The sequence below is a fragment of the Dermacentor silvarum genome, chromosome 11 (assembly GCF_013339745.2).
Source record: "Dermacentor silvarum isolate Dsil-2018 chromosome 11, BIME_Dsil_1.4, whole genome shotgun sequence".
NCBI lineage: Eukaryota > Metazoa > Arthropoda > Arachnida > Ixodida > Ixodidae > Dermacentor > Dermacentor silvarum.
Genome location: NC_051164.1, coordinates 59,304,166 through 59,317,079, shown reverse-complemented (window position 1 = coordinate 59,317,079; position 12,914 = coordinate 59,304,166). Strand labels below are relative to the sequence as shown.

General features: G+C 45.4%; 2 protein-coding genes across 2 annotated transcripts in view; both read right to left on the bottom strand.

Moving 5' to 3' along the window:
• Positions 1–1,486: 1,486 nt before the first annotated feature.
• LOC119432608 (pro-interleukin-16-like) lies at positions 1,487–5,050 on the bottom strand. Its single transcript, XM_037699769.2, has 3 exons — positions 4,999–5,050; positions 3,482–3,491; positions 1,487–1,853 (listed from the first exon to the last, which is right to left on the bottom strand). The coding sequence occupies exons 1-3, from the start codon at positions 5,048–5,050 to the stop codon at positions 1,487–1,489; spliced, it is 429 nt and encodes a 142-aa protein (XP_037555697.2).
• Positions 5,051–6,637: 1,587 nt separating this feature from the next.
• LOC119432607 (inaD-like protein) overlaps positions 6,638–12,914 on the bottom strand; it is an 8,063-nt gene continuing 1,786 nt past the window's right edge. The window contains exons 2-4 of the mRNA XM_049658321.1: positions 11,941–12,024; positions 8,207–8,413; positions 6,638–6,961 (exon numbers count right to left, since the gene is read on the bottom strand). Of these exons, the coding sequence (XP_049514278.1) occupies positions 6,746–6,961; positions 8,207–8,413; positions 11,941–12,024 (507 nt within the window). The 3' untranslated portion in view covers positions 6,638–6,745. The remainder of the gene's footprint in view (positions 6,962–8,206; positions 8,414–11,940; positions 12,025–12,914) is intronic.

The following is a 12,914-nucleotide window of genomic DNA, read 5'->3' as shown; positions in this document are numbered from 1 at the left end:
ACTCCAGTATGTCACCAGTGCAGAGTGCACTCTCCGAGTGTCCATGTGTCTATGTGTGGAGTGTTTCGACGTGTGCAACTTGTTTTGGTCCCACTGAGTGCAAAGCTGCAAGAAGGGTGGCCCGAACATGGCACCGGAAGATAACTACCGTGACGCTCTGCACAGGGCACCAAGTGCTCGAAAAGTAGCCCCCATAACCTTCGTGCCAGTACTCTCCTCGCGACGACCCATCTCAAGGGTACAAACACAACTGATCCGGAAGATGAGTCGCGCCGTCTAGGCAAGTATATCCGCCTGCCAGGAAAATGCCACAACACAGCCAACGTATTCACCGGTGGTGGAGGGATTGACCGACTCGACTTCTATGGTCCCATGTAGCATCTCCTAAAATTAGAAAAAAAAAAGAACTACACTATTCCGTGTTTGGTGAAGAAGAAAGGAGTGACGGCCATGCATGCGTGCAAATGTGCCTTGCACGTCCCGATGTTAGTCTCGCTTGATTACACTAGTAGCCTGTCGGAGGGCCTCATACACATCTTTGTTCCACCTCTGCCAAGCTGCTAAAGAAGATGCACATTTGTTCTTGGCATGTCAATCAGTTTCTTTGAGGTTGTTTGCGCAAATTTGGCGCGCTAAGCTTTGTTTCACGTGCAGTGGGCCTTCTGCTTGAGACTCGTTGTTGAGCTTTGCATGCATTCAGATATAGCCGCTCTCTCACTGAAGAAGCAGAGGATGGAAATGCAAAAGCATCCAAGAAGTAACGGGAGAGATGCCATGGCCTTCAACAAGAGAAAATGCTTCTTTGAACACTATCGAACAATGCAACAAGCACTCCGCAGTTCTTGACTTCAACCACGGCACCAGTTTTCTAGATGATGCAACGGTACAGGTGATAATGTTCCAACTAAAATGACAGTAACAAGACGCTAAAAGAAGGTGCGAGGTAACTACAGTGAGACTGGTGAAAGATTAAAAAAAAAAAACACACACACACACACACACAGGGCAATGACACAACTTCAATGGCACCTGCAAAGCCGTGGCTTCCGCATGATCCGGGAACCTGCCCGGAAGGAAAACAAGAATTCACGCACTCACTCAGTCACATACGCAAAATTAAGAGACATATTGTTTTCCCCCCCGTTCATCTGGATAAAGGCACGCTTGACACAGCTGCATGGATTGTGTTTGTAGGAGTGTTAAGATCAAAACAGAGATGGAGAAGAAAGCGAGCTGTACCCTTGAAAACGTATGCACCACAGGCGTGCCTGTTCTTGCAAAGACTAAAGATTTCCCAAGCGCGTTGGGTGGGCAGTGGCTTCTTTTTCACTTCAGAGTTGTTTTTTTTCTTTGCGCAGGAAAGGCTTCACGAGGCCTTGCTAGCGGATAACACTGCTGCCACAACATGCGAAAAAAAAAAACACTTCAAAGTTTGTTGCACGCACTTCACTGTGTGGCACACTGCACAGTGTGTCTTTTAACACCATCACGACAATTGATCAGTCACGGTGAACAGCGACGCTGGCGGCGTGGTTGCCGTAGGACTTTGCGCAGGGCTCGGAGCTGCTGTCTCTAGGACCGACGTGTCGAGAACAACGAGTTCGACAGTTCCACGGGCATCACGAAGGAGTTCAACGGCTTGCTGGTGCGACAGTCCTTCCAGCGAGTTGCCGTTGACCGACAGAATAGCGTGTCCGCGGCGTAGTCGGCCGTCGCGAGCCGCGGCACCTTCTTCAAACACTGTCTTCACGTAGATAGGGAGATCGCCGTGCGGCGACCCTGCACCGCCAACAATGCTGAAGCCCAAGCCTTCGAGCCTCGCTCCAGGGTCACAGTCATGGGTCGTTAGCATGCTGCGTGCAAAAAAAGTGACAACAATGCAATGCACATTAAAATGCATGCATTGCCAGTGTGAGCCTACGGTTCCTACAAAAGGGCTAACTTGTTATGCCTTTAGGTTTTGTGTGCCTGCACAGTTTCAAGTAAAGTAAATAAGTTGAGCTGGCTTACAATGACTTGCTTTGCAAAAAGTGTTCGCTGTTAGGAAGATTCATTACAGTTTTACCTGTTCATAGAACAACCAATCAGGAAGGCTACAAGCTGCAGGATCAATAATGTTTGATGTCTACAACTAATGCAGGTGGTGCATATCACGGCATGTGGCGTGCAGTGGCACATGCACCACCTGCATTAGTTTAAACAAAGTTCTTGGTCAAACGTTGGTCCAATTCAATGCTTAAAAAATTTCAAATAAATTAAACACAGTTGAACCTCGTTAAAAAAAACAGGACAAAAATAGCAAAATAGCTCGATATGGCCGAAATTCTAGGCTTGTGCAAATATTCAATATTTTTAATATTCAATTGAATGTTATGTTCTTCAGTATTTGCTTCTACTTGAATATTCAAATGTTTTAGTATTCCGGATGAACAAATATAGTGTGGGCATTTATAAAGTTATTCATTGTCATCTGTACATGATCATCACATGGAGTTCACATGGGGTCCTTCTTCATTATCGCTTGTGGGGCTTTCTCTTGAGTGCGAGCTGTGCTTTGGGCGTGGTCGGTTCGCCGCATCTCCGACGCATAACAAATGTCGTGATAACTGCTGCGTCACAAGTGGTGGAGGTGTGGGGTAGTCGAGGCGGGAATAATGGTAGGTGTTGATCACTTTTTTTATGAATGAACTTAGGAGTTAAAGGGTTAAGAGGAGGCTCTACCTTGGGGCCAACCGTGATTTCTCAATTCAAATTACATGTGAAAAGCAGGAATGCTCTCAGTAGACAACCATTGAACACACTTGAAGGAAATTTGTTGAAGAGAAAGCTGAATTCTAGTGATGGTATGAAGGATAATTTTATTTATTGTCTCAAATTTTTTTATAGAAGTTGCCGAAAATCAGCCCGTTCCAAACCAATTAAAGCATGATGTTTACAAATCCGTAACTATGGACCAAAAATGGATATTGTAATACCCTAAACTGAATCTGTTAGAGCACTTGATGCGGACAAACATGATACACAAGTTTGTGTGAATCTGACACAATGTTCATGAGGGTTTTGCAAAAGTCCTACTCGCAAATTAGTGGTATATTTTCAGGGTGGTGTTGTAATACAGCTATTTTTTCTGCTTTAGATGTCTCAGCAGGTGAACTTTGCAGAATTAGGATATCTTTTTTATTTCCAAGTTAGGAGAGTTGCATTTATCTTTGTGACTTAAAACAACTACTGAAAAAAAAAAATTGCATGGCCCAAATAAAAATAAACTTTGCAGTCTTGTAACTTTTTATTTGAAATGCTAACAAAGTTCATTAAATTTGGTAAGTGGATGTAGAGCTAAACAATTTCGCTGTTCCCTTGAATTTAGATAGGAGCTCCTGGGGTAATCCTTCCTCTTAAAACAACTTCGACCAATGCAACAAGCTGCAGCACATAATGTTTGATGTGAAGAGGTGAACGACTAAGTGCATTTAGTACTTACCTTGAGATTCCTATAGCAGCATAGAGAATGAGCACAAGACATCTCAGTCAATAGGGGCTTCAAATCCACAAGCAAAGAAATTTGATAACAATTCTAGTCTGTTTCTTATGCGACAATTTGGTATTCAACAGGCATGTTTCAGTTCCAGGTGTTTTGCCAGCTCTGAGCCAATTAGGAAGCCCTAGAGGAGTGCTAGTGCTGGATGACTTGACACTGTCTCCATATTTCTTTTTTTTTCCTTCTGAGGTTTTATTCAGTCTCATATGCAGGCTGGCAACTTCTCATTAAAAGAAGAGTTATGGGCTGTCCTTTTTGATGGCATGATTGGAAGTGTTCTCCAATGACAAATCCTCATTGGACCATATATAAATAACTTAAAGGGACACTTATATGCAACACTAAATTAGTGTAGACCGGTAAAGCATTCTTTCAAAACTGAAAGGAAAAGGTTTAATCAAATTGTCGCAGTTTCGCCCGAAAGGCAAAGCATCAATTGCGATAGCAAAATTAGCAGAGAGCTATTCGGAGTAGGGATAGTAGTTTTATCGGCTGCATAAACTTGGACACATTCGCTTTCTAACTGAATGACATCGCGCACAAGCAAACATGAATAGATCACACTGAATGACTGCAGACAACGACTGTCAAAACGCTGGCAGCAAGCGCAGCTGCCGCAGCGGGCGAAGAATCGTGCGGTCTATCGCTTCAACGTAAACTGAGCGGCGAATGCACAGCGCATATAAAGGTCAGAGCTGTGTGGAGATAAGAGACGGTGCGGGCGACCGCCACCACAGCCAGTGCAAGCGTATTTGTTGGCAGAGTAGAAGCTGCTCACCCCCCCTCCCTCCGCGCTGCCTTCCCGCTTTTTTGCTTTTGCGTGGGAGATTGAGTGGCCAGTTCCCCTTGCGCATGGTTGCAAGATACGCCTTTGGTGCCGTAGCACAGCGTCGCCCCACCTCCCTCCCTCCCATACCTCCACCGCCTTTCGCACGACGGTTTGCGTTTGCTTTCCGCCGTGGCGTTCGCTCTCCGTGATAGCGGGCGTCCCCCGTGCGCTTTCACTCGCGCATACGGCGAGCGGCGACGATTTTATCGCCCTTGGAGTCTATACGGAACCTCAGGGCGACGGCGACAGCAGAAATCCGGTTGAAGTGCCCATATAATTGCTATCGCAATAATAATTTTAAAATATGACGGCCAAATTTCATTTTCTTTGAATTTTGCATCAAAATCCAAGCACCTGTACATCAGCATGACGTGGATTCCAAATAATTTTTCCTGAACTATTTCGGGCCTTTTTCTGTGCAAGAAACGGTTATCAACACATGCTTATTTGAGGTTAAGGTGGACACAAAGAGGCGTTCCCTTTTTCAAAACATTAAGTGCTAACTGTAAGTGATGAAACAGATGGCAGACTGCATTGTTGGCTACTTTACAGCTCCTTGTTTGTGATTCAAAATTGTGGGGGCGATGGTCACTATTTGGGGCTTTGGGCAAGAACCAGGAACCGATCTCACCAAGCATGCAACGGCCTGCGGCTGCCTCCTGTAAAATGAGCACCTCTCCCATGCCCAGAAGTAGACATAAACATAGATGAATATGATTGAACAGCTGTTCATACATGAAAATACCTTTCTTTCTTTTTTGTTGAGATATTTCAGTTGATTTTGCTGTAGTGACAAATCCTACGCCTTATTAAGTGTTTTTTAAATCTGTGAAAGGATAATATGCTGCCACCATTGTGCTTGTGTGTAGGGGTGTGTCAATAGCAAATTTTGAGTTCGAATTAAATACGAATCGAACAGTACCAGAAGACACGGAAGACATCCTACAGTATTATAACAATAGAAAGTTTCTATCATTACATGGCATGTTATGGAGTGTTTGTTAAAAGCATAAATGGAGCATTAGGAAAAATAAGAAGTTTGTCTGTACACACAGCTCTTCGAAGAGTGCAAATGATCGCGGCTCAACCGGTCAAGCCTGGCTCTCTGAGTGACGTAGCTTACTCCACTACGTAGGCTCTCATGTCTTATGCCTATGCTATGCCCACGGGAATGAAATTTATCAATTTCACGTCAGATTGCTCACAGCTGATGCTTCAAAATATGCGAAAACTGTCAAAGAAATATTCGTACTTACGAACAGTGACTATTCAATTTGGGAGAACAAATAGAAAAAATATGCCATTCGATTCATTATTTTAAAGTTTTAGAATTTTTGCACGCCCCTACCCAACTGTACAAGATATTAGGGACAGGGACCTAGTTACGTGCAGACAAGTACGTTTAGACCCCTGGTTTTGTCTTTTCTTTTTGGTGTATTTTTGTCCACGTACGTCTCAAGTGGGGTACGTACATCGCACGAATGTGTGCACACAGTGGAACAGGAAAAGCCGTGAGGCACCAGGACTGGAAGTATACCAGTGTTTAGTTGACCTGCTTCCCTCTATCAATCAACTGCAGAAACAACCAAAGTGAGGGCCAGGCATAATGCTTTCAGAGTTGCCTGTCGCACATGGAGAGACCCAAGACACAACCTGTTGGACCATGGCATTGAGAGGGCTGCACCTTTGCTGCCCTCTCATTCTAGCTACAGACTTGCCTAAACTGAAGTTAATTGTTTGACTATAGCTTTGTCCATGTAAACTAATCATCTGAGGAGACACCACACTGCTAGCCGAACTCAACATTGCATCACATGGACGATGTGCATGCAGGGTCGCTAGCCCTTGTCCTACTTCAAATGTTTCTGGAGTGTTTGAATGTGCTCAGTGTGAGCGGAGTAACCTTGGCTAGCTGTAATCTGCATGTCATCTGCTGCCGCCTGCTGCCCCAAGACGCAGTCGAGTCACCTCGGGCGACGGAGATGCCTGTGGCCAGTTCGGCTCAGCGGTTGTCTACGTCCGGCTAATGAACTCTCGACGGCTGCGAATGGAGCCGGAAATAACAAGTGGCTGCTGCTGCTCTTTTGACGAGAAGGTGTGCCGGTGCTAGCGACACTTGTTCATACTGACTACTACGTCACATCTAAAGCTTGATGTTATTTGCATTACGGAGTCCTGGCCTGGAGACGTGCCGTCAAGTCTGCAGACAATGCTGTGCGTGGATCGTTTGAGCAGTCTGTAAGGTCTGCAGAGTGTACCATCAGCAAGCGACAGAAGCCGGCGCTATAAAGGTGACACAGTGATCACAGAAGCTAGTGGAGAAGAACAATCATGATCAGAGTTGTCAGCGAGGAGAAGAAGAATGAAGGGTGGAGTACTCACGAGTCCGAACGCGAGACGGGCACCTGGGTGGCGCGCTGTGAGGGTGCCCGGCGCAGGCGCCCCACACGCAAACAGATGCGCCCCATGGTGGTCTTGAGCAGGGCGGCCGCTTCCTCCTGGCTGGCGCCCGCCAGGCTGTGGCCGTTTACCTCCAGAATTTGGTCGCCCTGGCAGAGGCGGCCGTCCAGCTGTGCTACTCCACCACGTACCACCTGCCGGGGTGCCATGCACACATCACTCGCAGCTTCACCGATTCTAACAAGCCATCACCGTCATTACCAGAGCCCTTAAAGGGACACAGAAGGCAGGCACTGAATCAACATAGCATGCTATGCAGAAGACTCCCGTTAACTCTACCTCGGTTAATAAGACTTTTTGCATAAGTTGAATGCACTGAAACGTCCCGACAAGAAACCTTACATTGCTCTGGAAAGAAAACTCGATTAGTTTGAACTTGAAAGCATGCATCTTCGGTTAATTTTATCCCCACAAACCCACACAGGTGCCCTCTCAGGCGTACAGCAGTTACTATAAGTCTGAAAACAAGGAATTTGGCAGACGATGCTACTGTATCCCTAGGTGTGAAGCTGTTTTATGTAAATTAGTTTTAATATTTTCGTGGCCAATGCTTTTTCCGCCCGTGAAGCAATTCATTGTCGCTTTTGTCATGTCACGCTGAGCAAGTGGTAAAATATGTCGGTACCCATAACACCATGCTGGTTGAGTCGCACTTAAAGAGCAAGAAACAAAAAGAAATATAGACTACTTCAAGAAATAGAAAAAAAGAAAGAATTTGTTTGTTTTGCTGCTGTTTGTGAATTTGACCGCTTGGATAATTTGACCAAATCTTGCGGTCCTGCAAGGGTTGAATTAAAGGAAGTTGACTGCAGTTGGAAGTCTTGTTTAATAGCACCTTTACAAATCAATCTGGCTACAAGGCTGGTGACTATATCACACTGGCAAAAAGCAAGGACAAACAAACAGCACTGTAGTTGGAACACACATGAACAGAGAAGGACCACCATATTGCCACATGTGGTTTTTCTTTCTACTCATTATTGCATTCTGAGCGCAACCTACGTTATGTGTTTCCACTCTTGTGCAAGAAGCACTTGTAGCATTACAAAAATGATGCAATCACTTCCAAAAATACAGGCCTGTCTTATTGCATGCAAAGCACGCACGTAGTTGCTTTATTACTCATTGTTATAACTACTGGTGTGGTAAAAAAAAAGTTAAAATTTTCTCTGTTCGCCATCCTGTCGGCATCCATAACATTCATATGATTATAAGAGATAGGAGGTCAAACCTAGAGTAATACCCAACTCTGTCCAGGTGCTCAATGCCTCAGCACAGACCCAACACAGCATCGCATCTACACAGTTACAGCTGACACTATCATCTTGAATAAAAGTTGCAGAGGATATCAGCTCTGTAGATCAGAAGAGAGAACGTACCTCCGAGATAAAGACGCCCGGTGCATTGCGCCGCCCCACAATGCTCAGGCCGAGGCCACGTCCAGCCTTTTTGTGCAGCTCAACGGTGAGAATGTCTTGCTGTGGCTCTTCCTCGCGAAGCACCAGCATCCTCACCACTGACGACGTTTGCCGTAGAGCAGCAATGGCTGCTTCGTGACATGCCTCTCGCAGATCCTCGCCGTTTACCTGCACACATGAGTGAGCCGCATGTAGAGGGCGTTACGGGAAACAGAGCGCATAAATTTATTTGCTCGGTCAACGGAGAAAAGCCAACACCCCAAAAACGTGCGCTTGACCAACATAAGAGATGGCGACAACCTTGCTCCAGAAGAGCAAGCAATGCCTTTGGCGCTAGTGGAACTTCGGTGCCAGTGAAACTTCAGTGCTAATGGAACTTCGGTGCTAGTGAAACTTCGGTGCTAGTGGAACTTCGGTGCTAGTGGAACTTCGGTGCTAGTGAAACTTCGGTGCTAGTGGAACTTCGTGCTAGTGGAACTTCGGTGCTAGTGGAACTTCGGTGCTAGTGGAACTTCGGTGCTAGTGGAACTTCGGTGCTAGTGGAACTTCGGTGCTAGTGGAACTTCGGTGCTAGTGGAACTTCGGTGCTCAGTGGAACTTCGGTGCTAGTGGAACTTCGGTGCTAGTGAAACTTCGGTGCTAGTGGAACTTCGGTGCCAGTGAAACTTCGGTGCTAATGGAACTTCGGTGCTAGTGAAACTTCGGTGCTAGTGGAACTTCGGTGCTAGTGAAACTTCGGTGCTAGTGGAACTTCGGTGCTAGTGAACTTCGGTGCTAGTGGAACTTCGGTGCCAGTGAAACTTCAGTGCTAATGGAACTTCGGTGCTAGTGAAACTTCGGTGCTAGTGGAACTTCGGTGCTAGTGAAACTTCGGTGCTAGTGGAACTTCGGTGCTAGTAGGAACTTCGGTTAAAATTATGGGGTTTTACGTAGCCAAAACCAGTTCTGATTATGAGGCACGACGCGTAGTGGGGGACTCCGGAAATTTGACCACCTGGGGTTCTTTAACGTGCCCTAAATCTAAGTACACGGGTGTTTTTCGCATTTCGCCCCCATCGAAATGCGGCCGCCGTGGCCGAGTGGAACTTCGGTGCTAGTGGAACTTCGGTGCTAGTGGAACTTCGGTGCTAGTGTCTCCACGAGCTGCAAGCAGGGTGATTCAGGCAGCATGGGAATGATCGTTAGTACATGGACTTGCTTAAACTTTGTTCTCATGTCTTCTAACAGCTTTGCGACAAAATGACCATGTTCAACAAAATTTTGCATTACAAATGCCACACTTTGCAGCGGCTATGCATGACCAGAGAGCCTTAGTGCCTTCCGCGTTTAGAAAAAATAGGATTGCTTTATAATTTAAGCCAATAAAGGCAGACGAAGTGTAGTAAACAAAGCCACAAGAACACATGAAGCCACGTGCACGATCAGACAAATCCACAGCCGAATGATCATAGTGCCACGGAGTTCGCTCTAGCAATTTTAGTAGGAAACTCTATGCTGATGCCACTGCCACCCTTGCTTACTCCGCTTCTCATGTGCTTCTCATGTGCATCCCCAGCTTAAACAGTGCAGTGAGTGTGCAGTCAGCCATCTTCTAGAGGGCAACGTTAGGAGGAATGAACATATCCCCTACTGAATTGCTCCTGATGTAGCTTCAACGTTGCCATCACAACTAATGTGACTGAAAACTCTTAAAACTAAAGAGAAACACCTGAATCATTTTAGACTGACAAGTATTCTTTCAAACCCTATCTCGTTAATTTTGTGGTAATTAAGTGTTTGAACTCTAGAGAGAGAGAGAAAAAATATTTATTGAGCTCAAATGACGGCGTCTTCTCAGACGACGGACGGGGTAGTTCCCTGGTTTCGGGACCCATATACGGCCAGCAGCTCCAGAACAGAAAACGAAAGTCAAGTTATATTTTGTCAGTGTGACGTCACAGATTTCAAAGTGTTCTTTTCGAATTTAAGTGGTTGTAACTCGGTAGAAGTTCTTGAAACTTGCCAAGTTCAGTGTTGGCTCTTTCAGAATACAATGCAGTCAATCTTTAACGATGAATAGTGAACTAGGCCTGAGCAGACCCTGCCAAATTCCATAACATCATGGCGAGCTGGTGAAGGAACTTCACGCGGCATCACCACCAGTCTTTTGTTTATGCGTGTTTTCTAGCTTTCCAAGCCTCTTCACATGGTAAGAGTGACTTTTTTGGTATTGCACAAACTAATTTACTCCTACAGCTTAAATAATTTTTCTTTTTACTTTTCTTTAATGTTATTTGCAATAGCCCTCCAGATGTGGACCTACCAAGAGTACTTAAGAGATAAGATGCAGAATAGAAGCACAGAATGGCTTGGCAGTAATCAGGCAACTTCAGACTGTAAAACCAACTGCATTCTGGGACATCAACGAGCTGCACCGATGCCACGGAATTCTGCTAATACATTCCATGATCTTGCATTTTCCTGGCTTACAACCTGCCACACGCGCTCTTACTACAACATTCTAGTCCACAGCGTTTTGAGTTCAATTCGCAGCAACAGTAGCCGTACTTCAACAGGGTCAGAGTGCCGGAACACTCATGCATTGATATCCTTTAGGTTGATATCCTTTAGAGTGATATACTTTAGGTTTAGATGACACTCAGATCTAGATGCCTGCGCAATCCTTTGAAGCAGTTTAAGTTTTGAATTAGCATTTTATGAGCCGATTTTTTACTCAGTCACTTGCCTTGGGTGAATCACCCGATGGAATGAAGAATACATAGTACGCGAAACCACCAGGCAAATCAAGTTTATATACATCTGTACTTAGAATACCGGAAATGTCGGAAAATACAGTCACTAAAGAGAAAGCTGGGAGAGCTGACAGTCATTGACGTATTGCGGCAACACAAACAATGGAAAGAAGACTAACAAAGGAATAACAAGGACAACCACTGACTGACAACTCTTACTTCACAGAAAAAAACGTTAATGTAAAATCTTCACAATTCACACCAGTACTTCAATAAATTCTCACGTTAGTCGCAAGAGCCATCTATTAAAAATCATCAAACATAAAAGCATCACACTCAATGTTTTGTACGTAGTCTGACATGTTAGGTCCTGCGTTGCCTGTGCATTCCTGCTGATTTTTTTTTTTCCTGCTGCTGTCTGAATATGTTCAGTGGCAGAATGGTTAAAACGAGACACCAAGATGTTGGGCATTTAGGTATGTAAGCAGGGTTGTATGGAAAAAAGAGCATCAAGAATGTTGCCACTCAAGATGACGTTTGTATCAGCCAGGCGCTGGTTGCGCTCACGCATAAAGAAATTCACTTTATCACGCAACTTGGGTGATATCCTTGGCTCTCATGATTCTTGTTTTGTTATTTCTCTTCAGGTATTTGTTTAGCAGAGTTTTTGCAGTGCGCTCACCTCTGTGATACTGCCTCGCTGTATATTTATCTTGGCATTGCTTCAATAGGCTTCATTGTTATGCAGCACTTGGCCTGTCCTCTTCTCTGTCTACGCCCTTTTTTGCACTGCTTTTTTGGTTCCTGCCATGAACACAATAAGCGCTTCTTGCTCTACACAGAGATGCTGAGTGAACCCTTGTCGACACTGAAAGGCTTTCTCTTCAGAACTGCTCCTCATAAATTGGCTTTCTCATTGGCGCTACAGTGTTGCAGTTTTGCTTGCGCCGTGCAGTAACTCACCTCCAGAATTTGGTCCACCCGTCGAAGACGACCGTCCATTGCAGCAGCACCATCAGGATACACTTCGTGGATGATGACTGCCCCCTATAGAAGAGAAAAGCGAGCACGCGACATAGGATTGAGGTCAACTTCAATATTTTATCCTTGTGAACGGGGCACACAAATGCGTGCATGCACACACAGCTGTCGTAACAATAGTTTGATGCCCCATTGCTGGTGACTTGTCGCAATGATTAACTTGCAGCTTTGTTAAGCTTATTCGTAGCCTTGAAACCACGTGGCAAACAGCTTCCATTATTTGTCGTGTTACTGAGGGGTTTTGACAGCCCTTCTTGCATAACTTTTTGGCCTTAAACAATATAATTATGACGGCATGCCCTTCTGATTCACTGTAGGTCAGGCTGTCACGTGCTTTGGTAACTCCCTGCCTTTCCTTGCTTCTTACACTACATTAATTTACAGAGACAATCGCTTGCAATCGTGATAGTGTTTTGACCAAGGACCTCTAAATGAGGACTTATTTTAGAATGCTGACATCACAAGCCATCGCAGCGAGCGACGAGGGCACTGTTGCAGTTTTTAGGGACAAACCAAACTTGTACAAGTGGCTGTAGCCTGAACAGATGTTTATAGTGCTACAAGTGCTACGTGCTGTGTGGTGAAAGTGTGCGGTGACAGTGACCGACTGTGATTGTGTATCTGTGCTCCTTTTCTTTCTCTATCTCTAATTTCCTGTCACGTACCTCCCCCTCCCTACTATCCCCAGCATAGGGTAGCAAACCGGATCTTCCCATCTGGTTACCTTCCTGCCCCCCTTTTCCCTTTCTTCTGTCTCTCTCCTTCTCCCCCTCATCGCAGTACAATGGTGAACAACTGGACTGGAGATCAGAAAGCCCCTTACCAGAGCTGTCTGAGCACCGACAATGCTGAGCCCCAGACCAAGTTTCTCCTGTGATTTCGATGGCCGTCTGGCG

Coding starts and splice junctions, on each gene's coding strand:
- LOC119432608 (XM_037699769.2), bottom strand. CDS start 5,050: ATGGGAGAGGTGCTCATTTTACAGGAGGCAGCCGCAGGCCGTTGCATG.